A 19111-nucleotide genomic window follows, 5' to 3' on the forward strand; every position below is an offset into this window, starting at 1 on the left:
AAAACCAAATCAAAGTATAAACAATCTGTTAAAACTGTGGGGTTGCCACATGTGGTGGCTCACGCCTATAATCCCAGGACTTTGGGAGGCCAAGGCAGGTGGATCACCTGAGGTCGGAGTTTAATGAGACCAGCCTGGCCAACATGGTGAAACCCCATCTCTACCAAGAAAATACAAAAATTAACCAGGCATGGTGGCACGTGCCTGTAGTCCCAGCTACTCAGGAGGCTGAGGTGGGAGAATCCCTTGAACCAGGGAGGCAGAGGTTGCAGTGAGCTGAAATTGTACCATGCACTCCAGCCTGGGTGACAGAGCGAGACTCCATCTCAAAAAAAAACAAAAAAAAAAAACAAAAAAAAAGAGTATATTCCCCAAATCTCAAAGAAAAAAATTACAGCAACTTCATAATGTTCACACTTATACTGTCCTGCTCACTATTCAGATTTTAGTTAAGTTCAGAAGTTTTTTAGAACAGAATAGTTTGTACGCATGATTTTTAAGTGCTTTGTAGTTTTATTGTAATTTTAGGCATAGTTCAATTCTATCTACTTCATACAACATACTCACAATACCACTTATCTGCTAGATATCTACATTAACTTAACCACTGACACTAGTAGACTCCTAAGTCTGTTAACTCCCTATAACAAACCTTCTGTTTCTCCTGTTTCAACACACTGAGTCCCCTGGGGTCATCCTTCGTGTGATAACTGGCAGGTGTTGCAACTGTGTTGTTGATGCTGCTCACTGAAGTGACAGTCGGAGCATTCCCTGGTGGAGTTATACCCTGAGATGGCATGGGAAACATATTCTCAGATTCTCACCAAACTCTGATTTCTTCTGCATGATATTGGGAATGACTGACACAGAAAGCATTAGGCTCTAAACATTAACACTTTATAAAAACGCATTAATGCATAAGAAACAATACTAATAATAGCTATGTTAAAGCAAAAGTACAGTTTCTGAACTCGCTTTTTATATTTCCCAAAAAAAATTAGTTATAATCTACTTGCATTACATGCACCTATTAAATGTACATACTTTATTAAAATTTATGCCAGCCTTACATTGTTTTAAAATGAATACCATCTAATTCTTTGTGGCTTTTAATGTTTACTAATTAATAATTGTCAATAATCTGAAAAACAAGCACTTGCATGTCTTCTTATCTTTGATAACACTCAATCTGAACAATTTCATAAACCTCTCTTGTACTTAAAGCCTATCCCCCAATACACTCACTCTCTCACACACATCCCAGGCCAATAAACACTTAAAGACTCATATAACCATTAAGTCCATAGTTCTCTTCCTTTCTTTTCAAATTCCTTTAATAGATAAAAGTAATACTGTATTATACAAACAGGTGGGAAAGGGATTCCCTAATTATACTTACTGATACCCCATTTATTCTGTCTCAACAGAAAATAATGTATATTCAACCATTTTATGATAAGACCCCTGAAATCCCTGTTCTTTACAGCCCCTCAGTCTTCATTAAAAAAAAATCAGTATTTTTTTCTAGAAAATATGTCACCTTCAAGGTCGGGCACGGTGGCTCACGCTTGTAATCCCAGCACTTTGGGAGGCCGAGGCGGGCGGATCACAAGGTCAGGAGATTGAGACCACGGTGAAACCCTGTCTCTACTAAAAATACAAAAAATTAGCCAGGCATGGTGGCAGGCACCTGTAGTCCCAGCTACTCAGAAAGGCTGAGGCAGGAGAACGGCGTGAACCCGGGAGGCGGCGCTTACAGTGAGCCGAGATCGCGCCACTGCACTCCAGCCTGGGTGACAGAGCGAGACACTGTCTCAAAAAAAAAAAAAAAAAGGAAATATGTCACCTTCAAATGTCAGATGGAGGACATAAATGAAATGCAATACATTTAAGAAATTTAGAAAATGTCAAGAGTTAAGGCCTCAAAAATTTTTTAGAAGTGAACGCAAAGAACTGAATAGGTCATAAAACTTCAAAAATAATAAAACCACATTTGATCCTTAAAAAATAACCACTACCACTAATTGGACATTACGTATACACAGGGCTGACAATCCAAACAGAGCTAATAATTCAAAGAACCCTATTTTGTACAATAGCGCTTTCGTATCATGTGCCTCCAGCTGTCAACAATACAGGGAACAGGCTCAATGGCTTTCAGTACTAGCACTGACAACAACTCAACCGAAGACACTAGGGGCCATTAACAAAATGAAATGTATTGGCACACACCTGCTGATCCCGAGGACTAGGGTAATGACACATCTTAGTGTGCTTAAGGATGGTATTTGCTTATGCTTGTTATCCAGGAAAAAATATTGAGTCTTTTTGTTCTAAAATGAAAGGGTTCCTAAGTTTCCTGGGGCACTTTATCTATGATCCAAATCAGAAAGCTATTTCCCAAAAAGTAGCCCATACTTTAGTGATGGTTCAAATAAATGAGAATTGTTTTGTCACAAATAAATGATCTATTTAAACTATAAAAATAAAAACATGGACTCAGCCACTGTGCTTCTAAAGCTGGCTCCATTTTTCACCCTATAAGATGACCACAAAACTTCAATCATTTCCTTACTTATATATTCAGTATCAAGGTCCTGAAAAGTCTAAAGAAATCAACAAAATAACATCATACTCTTTTTTCATGTGTTCCAAACATGTAAACACCCAACAATTAACAGCATCCATAAAAAGATCAAAATCCTCAAACAAGTGGGGTATACGCATACAACATACTTGATATGGTTTGGATCTGTGTCCCCTGGCAAATCCCATGTCAAATTGTAATCTCCAGTGTTGGAGGTGGAACCTGGTGGGAAGCGACTGGGTCATGAGGGTGGGTCCTTCATGAATGGTTTAGCACCATCCCCATGATACTGTTCTCATGATAAGAGTTCTCATGAGATCTACTTGTTAAAAAGAGTGTAGCACTGCCCCTTCGCTCTCTCTTGCTCCTGTTCCCACCATGTGACGCATCTGCTCCCCCTTTGCCCTCCACCATGACTAGAAGTTTCCTGAGGCCTCCTCAGAAGCAGAAGCTGCCCTGCTTCCTGTACAGCCTGCAGAACTGTGAGCCAATTAAACCTCTTTTCTTTATAAATTACCCAGTCTCAGGTATTTCTTTATAGCAATGTGAGAACAGACTAATACAGTACTTAAATACCAGCGTACTTCTTTCTGCAAAGAGATACAGGAAGGGGGGCTGGGGAAGTGAGGGAGTGGGGTTAAGACACCCTAAAAAAAAATCATAAAGTTCAAGACTTGTTATCTCTACAATATTTGAGGAGAGTGCATCAACAATTATGATAGCTATTGCAGAATCTGCTTTGAACACTAACCAAATTTTTCTAAGTTGACTACCAAAAATGAAATTTTGATCGACTCTTTAAAATAAATGTGACCCATAAAAATGGTGCTTATCTGAGGTGATTGATACGTTAATTAGCTTGACTGTGGTGATCATTTAATAATGTATGCATATATTGAAACAAAAAATAAAGGTGTAAGGAACCCCTATGAACTTGTCCACTGCTCTAAACACTAAATAAAGCTGAATAAAAAAATACAAATGCCATCCACAGAGTTCTATGTTAAATCCTAAGTTGTTACCAGCAACGCAGTTAAAAGCTAAACTGATTTTGCTTAAGTTAACATACTTTTTACAACATACCAATAAACTAAAAGAATAAAGAGTCACAAGATCTCAAAGAATTCTCTATATCACAATCATAACTATAAGATAAAAAGTATATTTTCTACTCTGTACTTTTAAAAAATACATCACCAACAGTTTTCAAACCATTTTTGTTAACCTTGCACATTTAGAAATGTATTTTCTTTGAATAAGGGAGTGTCATTTCAGCAACTGTGTAAGTCAGGATTCAGGATCATACAGCATTTTATCAATTCATCTGAAGTAAATTAACAAACTGTATCTATGCATCACACTATCCAATAATGCCCTAATTTCCAAAGAGCCAAATTTCATGCTAAACAAAGAAAAGGAATATTAACTACTAATTTTATCTACAGATACTAGAAAGAAACCAACATGTCAAAGATACTTTTTTTTTAACCAGTTTTATCAACTTCGTCTATAGAGAATATTGACCTAGAAACAGCAGGATACAATTATCAATAGGGTCTTATTACCACATGAATAAAATATTAAGAGGTGTTTTGTTTATCTTTAGATAGACATAAAAGGTTTTATCCTTAACTGTTAGAAACAAAAACTTCTTATATATTTTGTACTATCATAAGACTTCAGATTTGGTACCTTAAGATTTCATATTTTCTGTAAAAGATGAGATGCAACATTAAACTGATTAACTTGAAAGTCACATAATCAACTAACAACCCAGATGGAGTTGGGTCTGTGCCAGGTTGCACTGAGTTTAAACACATTTCTCAGTAAGTAACATTTCTTGTACAATCTGCAGGGTAGTTAATACTACAACAGTGAGTTTAGGCAGGAATAGTATTTCCCAAAGTATATTTTTTCAGAACATCAGATATTTCCTAAGTTAATTAGGTTATTTTAAATTAAAAAAAAATACTGGGTTAAATATATTTCTTTACCGTTACGTTTTCTCAGAGCCTTTAATAGGCAAATACGCAATGTGATTCCTCTTGGAGACATTTACAGAATTTTTCTAAGCTCACCTGACTACAGAACGCTTCCAACCTAATACACTGGGAAATACTGCCTTATAAAAACACAATTGTGTTTTAGCCTCTCTTTAACATACACATTAATCAATTAAGGCCACTTCCAGCCTAAATAGTATAGACACAATTTTTGCAAGTTTGAATTACATAAATTTGAAATGGTGATATATTACAATCTTTAAGTCTCATTTTATGTGTAAAACTTGAAATGTAAATTATAAACACTCAAAAACATCCATCAAAAATCATAATGACAAGGCCAGTGAGCCATCAAAGTCATAAGCTGTATTTATGTATTGCTATAATTGAAACACCACTTCAGCTGGTTCATAGAAGTACCCACCCATTCTTCTCAGGATCAGTATTGGATTTTGCACATTTTGAATTGCCCAACATAATCCAACCATAAAATGCAATCATTACCCCAAGAAATAAAAGGATCCACATCATCCTATATGCTGCTGACACAGTTTTATCATTAAAATTTTACCATTTGAAGAAGCACCTTCAAGTGAAAAATGGGCCTCCACTCTTACCTTGGTCAAAAAAATGAATAGAAAGTTTGATAAAATTAAAAATCAATTTTGTCACAGGTACCCGGTCAATTATAGTTCTGAAACACCATCTCCCACTGAAATGGCCCTGAGCTTCTTTCCAGGTCTGGACCTGGAAAAATCTTGCCACATTAGACAAGAAAATTACCAAAGACTATGAGGGTCAAACAAACTCAAGAACCAATTTAAAAAGTCTCCTTACCAGGCAATTTGAGCACCAATAATAATAATTAACTACCAAGAGTTAAAACTCAAATATGTTTAAATTCATGAGTTTTATCAATATGGAAGCAAGCAGGGAAGAAAGAAAGGATGGAAGGTGGAAGATCAACTGTACATCACGAGGTGGGATGCTTATAAACCAACTCATTTTTTAAAACCTTTAAAGAGAAACTTTGGCATTTGTTCTGCCTTTTTAAACTCTACCACTGAATAACCAAATATTACATAAGCACAAATCTCTCCTTACACAAGTATTTTAAGTAGTGTATGAAGTAGGAATGACAGAGTATGACCATCAGACAACCTTAAATGAATTAACAGACCTAGGTCATACTGTCTCAATCTCAACTTTATTGACATTTTAAGCCAGATTATTCTTTGTTGTGGAGGCTGTTCTGTGCATCACAGGAAGTTGAAAGGCATCCCTGGCCTCTGCCCACTAAACAGGTTACCTGTAGCAACCTTACCTACCTCTCAGTTGTGAAAACCAAAAATGTTTCCAAGCACGGTCCCCAGAGGAGCAAATCGATTGCCCCTGGATGAGAACCACTCATTTCAAACTTTCGATCACAGGAAATACCAGGGACAGGCAAAAAAGGTTAAATAGCACCACAAGGATGGAATCAGCAAAATCAATTCTGTGGGAAAGTCTATAGGCAAACCTAGTTTAATAATAAAAACATTCAATAATTTGAAAAAAAAAAAAAGAGAGAGGAAATGTAACAAACTAAGAGATTCAAGAAACATATCATCCAATAGAAGTATTTGGACTTGGCCAGGCGGGGTGGCTCACACCTGTAATCCCAGCACTTTGGGAGGCCAAGGCAGGTGGATCACCTGAGGTCAGGAGTTTGAGACCAGTCTGGCAAAATCCCGTCTCTACAAAAAATACAAAAATTAGCCAGGCGTGCACCTGTAACCCAGCTACTAGAGAGGCTGAGGCAGGAGAACTGCTTGAACCCGGGAGGCAGAGGTTGCAGTGAGCCAAGATCGTGCCACTGCACTCGAGCCTGAGCAACAGAGCAAGACTCCGTCTCAAAAAAAAAAAAAAAAGAACTATTTGGACTTTATTTTCATCTAATTCAAACAAACTGCAGAAAAAAAAAATTTTAATGACATTTGTGACAAGTTTTAATGCTGTCTGGACAGCTTGATATTAAGGATATACTAAATTTTTAAAGGCATAGTAACAGTATTGTCATTAAAACTCTTTTATCTCTTTTTTTTTAAGTACTTTGAAAAATACACATTGAAACAGTTACAGATTAAATTATACCAAGTCTGGGATTTGCCTTAAACAATACCTAAGATGAGAATTAACAGGATTTATATATAATAAGCTTAACCACAAACTAGTCATTGTTAAAGCTGCTCGTAAGTTCACAGAAGTTCACTGTACTCCTCCTACCTACTCTTCTAGGTGCTTCAAAGTTTTCAAAATAAATCTTAAAAATTATCTTTAGCAGGTATTTCCTACAATTTAATATACAAGTCCAGATAATCCAATTAGTGAAAATACATTCTGCAGCTAGCTAATCAAGGCTCAGACTCAGATATTCTCTAAAGTACTTTGAAGTTACTTAACAGCTTTTAGGTTACTAGTAATACCTGCTCTGAAAGGGTTCCAGGCTCAAACTACTCCTGCTCGAGTTGCACCGCAGGGGATTCTGGGAACTCCATTCAGTATTTGTTCAAGCGCTAAAACAGACCCAAAACTACTTTCTTGGATAACTATGGGCTAGACCAATAGGTAGGCATAACTGCTCTTTTCACCCAAGATGTGTAAATGGCGAGGTTCAACTGTCATTGCCATTTCATTCCCATCAACTTCTGGTTTGGTTTCTAAACCAGTGAGAGCTACTCTTAATCAGCAGTATCAAATACCTGGGGTTCCAATCCTTTTCACACATCTCAAAGTGTGTGCTATCCAGAGCATAGTAGAAGCCCAGATAGAAGACAGATTTACGTTGACCGAATTACTGTAAAAAATGACACAAAACTCTCAGTGAGAAAATATCCACTTTTTTTTAAAAAAAAGTCAATCCAGACAACATGTTGTTTTGTTTTCTTGGTTTCAACAGTAAGAGCTGGGCAAGCTATTAGCTTCCCTCCGCCTAAGCAAAAAAGAAAAACTCCAAATGGGAAGCATACACAGGCCATCTAACACTCACTTTACAGAGAGAATACACGTGTTCACATTTTTTTGCTTTTGGCAAATACCTCAAAAATCACTTAAAAGAAGCATTTTAAAAATTCAAAATATAATTTGGTCAACACCTAATTACCAGAGACCTTTTCATTTCTGCTTATCCTGAAAGAGGAACACAATAACTGAGCCCACATATTTAATCTGCATGTTTACTTTTCAATAGAGCAAATGGCCACCAGATTAAGGCAGTAGTCATGTCAGATTGTAACCAAATTGTGCCAAACCATTCTATTTATCCATATTATTGTATGTATTAAGTCACATACACACACAGAAAAATTTATCTTTCAAGTCTCTCTTACCATAGGAAAAGATTCAAATTTGCAACCCAGACAGGGAAAAGGACAAGGTAAGTGACTATAACCCACTCTGTACATTCACAGACTACTTTTTGTTTGTTTTTGAATAAACAAATACATCCCTCAGTCCCCCAAATTGTATTTGACTTACACTAATGAGTAAGCAACATAATAATTATTTACTAAAGAATACAATCAGATGGATTTGACTAAAAACAAAAGTGAGCAAAATACCTGGGAATAACTAATCCTGGAATAAACTGTCCATGTAAGTGTATTTATCCCCAAACTGCCGGTACACAGTGGCCAAAAAGCAATTTATATGTATTTTTAAATTATGTATACACATCTCATTCTAAAAAAGAACCTGTAGTGGTTTACGTCACAAAAAATCTGGTAGACCTAAATGATTCTTCTCCAGGATGCAGTCTGGACCTAAAAGTGAGTCTTTCTTTCTTCTTGGATAAACAAAATGTTACTTAAAAAAAAAAAAAAGGCATACCAAGTTTTTTAAAACTTAATCACTGAGTCTTATGAAGTGAAATAGCCGTATCACACATACCTCAAAGGTCAAAAATAAAAGCAAAATTAATCAAAGGAACTGAGAGCTCAACAGCTCCCAATTTTTTTTTACATTCTCCTACTTACCAATTTATCATTTTCATTGGGCATTTCAAATACACATCTCAATTTGGAATCCATTAATTCATCAGGTTTTGCCTCTTTCCACTAAAAATAAACAAAACCAAACATGAGACATAGGAGGTATGATCATGGTAAGTAAGTTTCACCTCACGGGACAGCTAAAAGATGAGTGAAGCTGCCTGGCTTGGCTGAAATACACTGGTGCACTCTTTACTGATCACCCTGCCATTGTTATTGGCTAATGTCACAGAACCTTTATATAATCCTAGAGTTACTATCACCATCCATTAAAATCACGATGATATTACTAGCAACCACAGGACTTTCTTCTTAGGAGCAGCATTTCTTTCTTTTTTCTTTTTTTCCAGTTGGTCTCATTCTGTCTCCCAGGCTGGAGTGCAGTGGCCCCTCCTGGGCTCAAGCAATCCTCCCATGCCTCCTGGGTAGCTGGGACTACAGGCGTCCAACACTATACCCAGCTCATTTTTGTTGTGGTGGTTTTTTTGTTTTTTGTTTGTTTGTTTTTGTAGAGACAGGGTCTTGTCATGTCGCCTGAGCTGGTCTCGAACTCCTGGGCTTGAGATACTCCCATCTTGGCCTCCCAAAGGGCTGGGATTACAGGTGTGAGCCACTGCACCAGGCCAGTAGCAGCATTTCTAAATTGTTTCTAAAAAAAATACTATTTAAAAATTCTTTCATTCTTTAAGTTAGGATTATCTACAATGAAGAAATTGGCAGTTTTTTAAAAACCTAAATTTTAGTTTTTAGAAATTAAGTTTTTCTACTGACTGCTAAACAACACCCACAGTTTAAACTCCACTTCCCAAAATAAATTCTTCTTCTATACTTACCACAGCTTCCATATCTGAAGTGTTTGGTGGAGCAAAAATTGTCTGTACCATAAACTTGTGTTTACTCTTTTCATTCGGATCGTAGTCAAAGGGCTGTAGCATTACTAAATAAGAAAAAAAGGATATATTATATTGTCTCCTGCATGTCTGAAAGACATACATTGAAACAGTTACAGATTAAATTACACTATGTCTGGAATTTGCCTTAAACAGTATCTGGCAATAGTATCATTCCTATTACTTCACAAATATGCAAATTTAAAAAAAACCAAGAAGGGTTCAAGAAACCAAACACTGGAATGTTTAAGAATCAACTTAATGGATCCCAAGTATTTTTAAATTGTCTGTCTTTCTAATTTACTAAGTTTTCCACAACCAACAAAATAAACAATTACAATTAAAAATTAAATATGAATCTATGATTTTGCCCTTTCTAAACTCAGCTTGTGAAAATTTTCAAAACTTTGCCAACATTAACTATAATGCCTATAAGCTCAGATTAAATATAAGTTATTAAAACTATGAATTTAGGCTTCATTTTAGTGTTTTCTGATTTAAAATTATACAACTGAGATATTTAAAGGAGAAATACTCCATAACTTAAAACCTCACTACCATCTGTTTTTAGTTTTTTAAAACAGGGTCTCACTCTGTCGCTGAGGCTGCGCTGCAGTGCAGTGGTGCAATCTCAGCTCACTGTAGCCTCGACCTCCCTAGGCTCAGGCAATCCTCCCACTTCAGGCTCCTAAATAGCTAAGACTATAGCCACATGCCACCATGCCCAGCTAATTTTTGTATTTTTTGTAGAGAAAGGGTTTTCGTCATTTTGCCCAGGCTGGTATAGAATTCCTGGGCTCAAGAGATCCGCCCTCCTCAGCTTCCCAAAGTGCTAGGATTACAGGCGTGAGCCACAACACCCGGCCCATATACTGTTTTAATATAATTAATTTTTCAAAAATGTATGTTAAATAAACATCTATTTCAGAGTTTATGAATTTATTTAAATCTTCTAAGAAAACAAAAGTACACAAGGAAACCATATAGCCTCTTGAGTTCTAAAATTTATTCTACAGTCTCAATAACATTCAAAATTTTTAAGCATTTTTTTTTTTGAGACGGAGTCTTGCTCTGTCGCCCAGGCTGGAGTGCAGTGGCGCGATCTCAGCTCACTGCAAGCTCCGCCTCCCGGGTTCACGCCATTCTCCTGCCTCAGCCTCCCGAGTAGCTGGGACTACAGGCGCCTGCCACCATGCCCGGCTAATTTTTTTGGATTTTTAGTAGAGACAGGGTTTCACCGTGTTATCCAGGATGGTCTCGATCTCCTGACCTCAAGATCCGCCCGTCTCAGCTTCCCAAAGTGCTGGGATTACAGGCGTGAGCAATTTTTAAGCATTTATAATTTCTCATCTTTTAAGTTTTCTAAGGTTCCATGTGGTCGTAAGTCATGCTAAATTTATGTAACATGAGTCCAATATAACAGACTATATGAAGAATGAATCAACAGTTACACAAAATATGTACATGGTATTATAGAAATTATTTCCCTAAATTTAGATTATTTATAAAATATATCTCCACACTTTCAAAAAGATAAACACGGGTAAATAAATGTAAGAAATAACAATTATGTAATAAAGTCTTATTCATAAGGTGTGTCTGAGAAGTCCATTAACTGCTATCAAGGTTAAGACAACTTTTTCAAGGGGCCAAATACACAGCAGCAGGAAATGTACTGGATAAAATGCCTCAGAATACAGCTTAAGCTAAATAAAATTCCATTAGCAACCTTCACTGAGTAATGATTATAAGCTAATCACTATGAACCAAAAATTTGTGAATAAAACGAAAACTTACAACATGGTTAAGTTTATAGCAGTTATACTCTAATTTAGGTTGCAGACCACATAACAAGACAAAGACGATCTTGAAAACATATATAAAAATGTGCACAAATTGAAGCAAATTCAAAAAACAAAGCGTCAAAGGGACACAGGGAAAAAGAGAAATGAGCATGTAGTACAGAGAATTAACCAGAGAAGGTTGCTGGAAGAGGCATAGCTTTGAGTGACTGTAAATGGAAATACACTACACTAAAAATTGGAAAAGCCAAATTCTAATTAAGTAGAACAATCCAAGGGCATGTTTGCGTAATTAGTAACCAGTTTGTCTGAAGGTTTTAATAAGTCAGGTTTCTGTGGGAGAAAGTGTTTTGATATGTTATTTTCTCAAGAAATATTAATACACAGAAACCAGCAATCTAGGCCCCTCAAAGAAAAAGTCATTCTGCATAGTTGTATGGATTCCTAGGGATATAACTGTTTGTACCAATAAACTATTTTTAGCCATGTGGATTGAAATAATTATATCTTCTGGCCAGGCGCAGTGGCTCACGCCTGTAATCCCAGCATTTGGGGAGGCTAAGGTAGACGGATCACTTGAGGTCAGGAGTTCGAGACCAGCCTGGCCAACATGGTGAAACCCTGCCTCTACTAAAAATACAAAAATGAGCCAGGCATGTTGGCGCACGCCCGTAATCCTAGCTACTCGAGTGGCTGAGGCAGGAAAATCACTTGAACCCAGGAGGCAAAAGTTGCAGTGACCTGAGATCACACCACTGCTCTCCTACCTCGGCAACAGAGCAAGACACTGTCTCAAAAAAGAAAGAATTCTCTCTTCTTCCAATTGTGCTAAAGGCTTAAAGATGTAGTAGAAAGCAGCAACATGCAGAGTGCATGCATTCCTTCATCTTTATTTCCCATCTCTCTTTCCCAGGAACTGATGAATTAGACTTAGCAAAGAAACATGAAAAGCACTCCTCCCAGGCCTCCTTACCGCAAGACTCACTAAAACATCTTTTTCCTAGCTCTTGAGGTTTTTGGCTATACCTGCTGAGGGAAGATTTAGTGTCACCAAGAACTCTACGGTCTGTCCTTCATGGCCTTTGTAGTCAGGCTCCACCTCTAAATACTCTCTCAATGAGCCTACCCTGGGTTCTCTGTCTCTGTACCCAATTCTGCTGTGGACTTGAAAACTGATACAGAATTATTATAATATATTAGGATTACTTATCAAAATCACCCAGGCTTTTTTTTTTTTTTTAAGGTACACTTTTTTTGTTTGTTTGTTTTGAGACGGAGTCTTACTCGTGCAGTCTCGGCTCACTGCAACCTCCGCTTCCTGGTTTTAAGTAATTCTCTGCCTCAGCCTCCCAAGTAGCTGGGACTACAGGCGCCCACCACCACACCCGACTAATTTTTTGTATTTTTAGTAGAGATGGGGTTTCACCATCTTGGCCAGGCTAGTCTTGAACTCCTGACCTCGTGATCCACCCGCCTCGGCCTTCCAAAGTGCTGGGATTACAGGCATAATCTACCACGCCCAGCCTAAATATACACATTTCTAAGCCATGCTCCTAGAGATTCCAATCTGGGAGAGATGAATCCATGTGTGTTCCTGCTCCCTGTGTTATTACAGCATATAGTGGGAGTTGAGAAGTACTGCTGTAAAGAAAGAGTAAATGCGGCCTGAGAGGTTCTCCCCTAAGTAAAATACATGGAACCATAAGAGTTCTCATATTTACTTCCTATTTCCTATTTCTCAGCTATATTAGTGAAGTCAGAGGGACTGCGAAAGAAAGAAACAGTTTATAGGGGGCATTAGATATGGTACCAGTGTCGACTCCATAGCAGGAGTAAGTAATCCATATATGGCAAGCACACTTCTTTGACAAGTAAACACATAAGAGAGTAGTAAAATAAAAATAAAGTTTTCACACACAGGACACTGTTGACATTTACAATGAAAGGCATAAAGACTCATCTGATTTGACACAGTAGGCAAAAAAGTGGCATTGCACCTTTTTAAGCAAAAGAATTATGACACTTCCATAGCTGCATGCAATGTGTAATATGATCATGATCTGAAGGAGAATGACCCATCAGAAAAATGATATAATTTTTCAAAGATAAAATAACAAAGGCAGAGAAGGTAGTGGTTAGCTGTAGAAATAAAGACTAGATATAAAGTTTGTAATTGACAATAATTTCTTATAAACTGACCACACTCCCTACACAGAAGATGAGTGAGAAATTTTCTGAAACAGCTTGCATAGTACTATAACAAGACATCTTTAAAGGCAAAACCAGAATAATATAAGAATTATTTCCCTCCCTCCAGATGAAACCTTATTAAACAAAAACATAATCATAAAACGTCAAAATTCAAATGTACATAAATTCAGAACATGATTTGCTACCTGAAACAGTCACAGTTGACCCTGGGTCAATAATTCCACTGTTGGGCCTCACACAGTACCGGCGAGGTGCTGTAGTCTTCACTTTGAAACACACTTTTCTATCCGATGGATTTCGCAATTTAAGATTTGTAGTGACTACATCTGTGAAGGGGCCTGTAAAGTTTAAAAATTAAAGAGAAAACAAAATTTAATTGGATTCTCAACAACGAAGGATTCAAAACTGAAAGTATATAACCTCAATTTTAATTAAGTGCTGACATTTGTAGGCATAAATATCCCAAATGGCTACTAACACTGCCTTTCTCCAGGTGGCAGACTTAAAAACAAGTCGTATTTTCTTCTTCATTCCCTGTATTTCACAAAATTTCTACCATAAACATGTATGATTTCTATCAAAAAGGTACTATGAAACTTTGGATCTATGAACTTTACAACTGTATTTTTACAGTATGTTGTTAATACGTTGCTGAAAATAACAGAATTTCCCAGCTGTCTGCAAACCAGTGCCAACCTTCAAGTTCATTTTACTAGGCCAACTGCAAAAATCTCTACATCTGAAGACCCTACACCCTATGACATCAGTGCTTTTGCTTCACCTCAATTTTGTTTGTTCATTCATTCAATCCATTCATTCATTCACATATTTGTTAAGTGTTTATTATGCCATATGCTCTAGATACAAAGTTTTTAAGCTTTGGTTCTGCACCCAAACAACATAAAATTACAAAACAAAGAACCCAAAAGGCTGATCCATTTTGCTGAAGAAAAGCCTGAAGAAAAATTACGCAGATTAATTCAGACAACAAAATAAATACCTGTTAATTTGGAGGAAGAAGATAAAAACATGTTCCAGTTGGGAACAATAACCACAGTTCTAAGTATTCCAAAAGTAATTTTAAATCGTTCTAAAAACAATTCATTTAAAGTTATATATTTTTTAAAAAAGCTAGAAGGCTGGAATCAAAGACAACTATTATAAAGGCTCTCTTTTCTTTATTTCAATCTTAAACAAGAATAAGCATGTCTTTTAAAATTTTACAAAGGCAAAGTCATTAAAAGACACTTATTTCAAGCCCTAAGAAGCAAAATGATTTTATGCTATGCTTAAAGTTTGTTAGTAGTAAAATATTTTCTAATAAATAAAAATTTGAAACTAGGATGAGAGGAAGGAGATAAAAATGAGTGAAAATTAGAAGCATAGAAAGGCAGAGAACCAGTTATAGAAAAGAAAGCATTTTAATATAACTAACAGGTCTGCATTTTTTTACAAGAAAAAAAAGCATACATATGACAAAGTATGATCTTCTGAACTGCTTGTTTCATTATATGGTCAAACTAATCATTCCATTTACAACACACAACCCTTGCTGCTTCTTCAACCCCAAGAGCTTGCATTATCTTTTTGAAAAGTATCTAATTAACAACTCCACCATAAAACTAGTATGAGAGTAAAGACGAAAACTCCAGTGTGTCCATTTCACTACATGAATCCACAAAATGGCTGGCTGGAGATACGTTTTGAACTGATAAAACTAGAAGCCTTAAAGGCAAATTCCATTTCTTAACATTCTCAAACCCATAATTACTACAAACGCTTAAAAATGTAAAATGTTATAGGACTATTTTGACTAGGACTTTAACATTAGTAGCAAGCACAGATTAAAATAAAGATCCAATTTCTTAGTAACATGACAAAAAGACATGTCACAAAATTTTAATTTTGAACAATCCTAGTCCATAATGTGAATGCCTAATTATTTTAATTACATATTTATGTATTTTCATAACATAATTATGTAAGTTTTTAGAATTAAATGTTTTATTAATTTAATTTTAATTCTCCCCAATTTTAAAAAGTACCAATTATCCAAACTAAGGTAAAATAATTTTTTAAACTGATTTTTAAAATGACTATGGGTCAGTTTTCATCAACAAACTCTGCAAGAGTTGTACGAATTCTGAAATAGTATTTACAATTCACGATACTGCCCACCAGGGATTATAAATTGTCAATACAGACTGTGGGCCTTCTAGACATAAAAATATAAATTATCTAAAGATGATGATAATATATCAAAAGAAATACACCTCACCAATTCAAAACAAAATTCTTAACAGGAAATGTTAACCTTGCAAGTAAAACGTAGAATTATCTATAATAAACCCACTTAACTACTGAATTTGAGATTTTCTGCTCCATTGTATCCCTCTAGCCTCTCAATGAGGGTTGCTCCCAGCAGATAGCTAAGAGTTTGAGCCCCTTTCCTAGTTTAAAATGGAAAATTATCAAGTACTGATGACCATTAGCAAAGGAATAACCAGATTTAATAGCTAAAAAAGGTCATGGAAAGAAATATCTGGTCCACTTTTGTGAGTCACAGAATCCTTTAAGAACCTGATGAAAGCCATATCCCACCTCATAAAAACATACATAGGTAAATGTTCAAAAAAATTTTACATTGACTTTTATGGAAGGTAAAATGAGTTGGAGAGCTGAGTTCAGGGATGGAGGGATTGTATCATGTACCCCCACCCCGCCAGGAGCTGCTGATTAAAAGGCCTGATGAAGAAATCTACCTTAAGATCTTCAAAAAAGAGAAGTTATATACCTTACTGAAAGTGCTACAAACATAACCCTTTAGGTGATAACTGCTCCTTTCATTAGGCATTATGATTGGGTGGTACTACTGGGGTGGGGGGGTGGGGGCAGGAAACAGGACAGTAGACATTCTGCAATGCAGACCCACACAATGAAGTACTATGTTCCCATTGCACTGAATTTTCAAATACTCCTCCAGAAATTCATATTGGTGAAAAACCTCTTTTCCAAGTATTCATCTATTACGTGAACAGGAAAAATGTGTACTCTTTTCTTCAAAATCTTAAAAGGTGAGTTCACTATTACAGAAGATTATTCTAACAATAGCAATGCCACTCATCATACCTGAATCACCAATACAACACATCTGAATTAGTCAGCAGGCATCTGTAGGTAACACATTCACATGAATCTACCTATATTCACATGAATCTACCTATATGCCCTAAAACGGCATATTCTTATTTTGCCCTTTTAACAATGTTAAGAAAACTGTCAGTACTATTCGGATAACTCTTGTCTTATTTCTCTTAAATCCAAACTTACTCACCTTAAGTAGATATAAACATCTGACTACTGTACCTACAAACTTAAGTAGTGTACAAGTATCTGACTACTTCGTTATGTCTTCTAGTGTAGTCACGCCCAAACATTTACACTTAAAATGAGCGTTCCATTATAAAATTACTTCCCTTTTTTTCCCTTATGTTATAGCTAGGGCAAATATATTTTAACATTTTTAATTACATATGTTGGTCATTTTATATATGAATTTCATTTCACGATAGCAATAGCATTACAAAATATAAAAATGAGTTATGAAGTTAGAGTTAAGAACCCCTGAATTAAACCAATAATCTCCTGCTTCACTAATTGAAAATGTATCCTTTGTAAGGCTTAGGTGATTAAACCATCAAGAGAAACAAGTGGCCACCATAAAAGTCAGGATAATGGTTAATCCTGCAGTGGAAGTAACTGGGAGAGGGTAAAAGGAGCACTTTGCCAAATGCTAGCCAAGTTCTATTTCTCACCCTGGAGGTGATTATATAAGCATTTAACTTTTGATAATTCCTTGAACTGTATATATCTTTTATTTACGAAAAACAAAAGTGTTTTTTCAGAAAAACTGATCCTTGAAATAACCTTGAAAAATTGAAAAAACAGTGAAAAGCAGTTTTGATGACAAAGTGAACATCTGATGCAATTTATGTAATAAATATGTTTAGAGGATTTCTAAAACTTAATCCCTATAAATCAGGGAAATCCTATCATTTGCCCAATATGAATGCTTTGTTTAACATTTAGGAAACAATTTTTGAACTAGTCCATTTTAATCAAAAGTACTGATAGAAACTTATGTTAGAGATATGTCACTGTTTATAATGAACTATCCCATATGAAAAAAGAAAACTGCATACAAGTTACATTTATTTGCACTCTTATATTGAAAAAAATCTACAATTAAAATACTTCTGCCTTTCAATTATGTGGCTGTTGTTCTTTGGAAGCCCTACCATTTCCTGTCACTAAGTATTCTGTCCCAACTCCTCTACAGCTGTCACTGCCATTAAGCCAAAATCCCACTCCTAGTCCCAAATTCTTACAATCAAACAGAAATGTAACACATACATAAATGTGGCCTTTGAGTAAAAGAGTCTGAACATAAGTTTTAAAAAAACTTAGAGCCTGAGATGTCAAAATATTAGAAAATTTTAAGGCAGCTCACCCAGAAGTCAGTCAAGTGAGACTGGCCTGCCTCCTTTGCCTAAAAACATTTTTCCAGCAGGAAATACCCTTTTTAGTCAGTCCATATATGTAAAATTCAACCATTCAGAACAATGACTTCCTTTTAAATAGCGGGACCTTTATTCTCCAAACCACCCAGTCTTAAAAGGAATCCCACTAAGCTAAGAAGAGCTATAAAAAAAAAAAAAAAAAAAAGAACCACTGTAACAGTTTTTAAAAACTGTTATCATTCATCCATATTTTGATGTGAACTACTGATAACAAAGTTATCTTGAAAGGCTGAGTTGAGTTCAGCTGCAAAGAGAATCAATTGTGGAGGAGGGGAACAGCTAGCTTTTCCCCCAACATTTTATTATGAAAAATTTGACACAGAAGTTGAGATAATTATATAAACACTCATACACTCATCACTCACATTCTACGATGAACATTTTGCTGTATTTACTTTGCAGCATATCTATCTGCCCTGTCCAGACATCCACTTAATTTTTGATGCACATCAAACTAAGCTAAAGACATCAATATAGTCACTCCTGAACATCTCAGTAGGCATATCAACTTTAGTATTTGTTTTCTGTTAAGAGAATAAAATTTTAATACGGGATAAGCAGTAGTATATCACACAGAGCATTTCAGAAAACAGAAAACACTTCTAAAATGTAACTTAAGAATAAACAGACAATGCACATGAACATTAATTTATGAACTCTGTGACCCCCATTTAGGCTAGTTACTCAGAGGTGTGTTTAGGAGACAATTCTCCATGGGCCTCTAGCATTTCTGCACATCTTGCAAGAAGTCCTGGGGGTTTTTACCCAGACTGTCTTTTCAAGGATGTATTAAATAGTGAACTGTCTTAGAAGACAACACCTCCCTTCTGAGGAGAGGGGCAGGTTTGTTCACTGACCAATATAATCAAGATAAGGTCTTCTACTGGAACAAAGGTCAGATAGGTTTCTGTGCAGCCCACTATGAAAGATTCCGGTTCTCTAAGCTCAGGGTTTCTAGTTATGATGCAAACTCACTATGTGAGTAGCATCTACCCGAACACCTCTGTCAC

General features: G+C 36.1%; 1 protein-coding gene across 2 annotated transcripts in view; it reads right to left on the reverse strand.

The window, feature by feature from the left end:
• Positions 1-19111, reverse strand: part of VAPA (VAMP associated protein A) — a 42854-nt gene that overhangs the window by 11007 nt on the left and 12736 nt on the right. Inside the window, exons 2-5 of one of the 2 annotated variants that reach the window (XM_004059186.5) lie at positions 13707-13859; positions 9452-9555; positions 8604-8684; positions 653-787 (exon numbers count right to left, since the gene is read on the reverse strand). In XM_004059186.5, coding sequence (XP_004059234.1) covers positions 653-787; positions 8604-8684; positions 9452-9555; positions 13707-13859 — 473 coding nt within the window. The remainder of the gene's footprint in view (positions 1-652; positions 788-8603; positions 8685-9451; positions 9556-13706; positions 13860-19111) is intronic. The other variant, XM_004059184.5, reaches the window with a different exon arrangement.

Source organism: Gorilla gorilla, chromosome 17 (assembly GCF_029281585.2).
Source record: "Gorilla gorilla gorilla isolate KB3781 chromosome 17, NHGRI_mGorGor1-v2.1_pri, whole genome shotgun sequence".
NCBI lineage: Eukaryota > Metazoa > Chordata > Mammalia > Primates > Hominidae > Gorilla > Gorilla gorilla.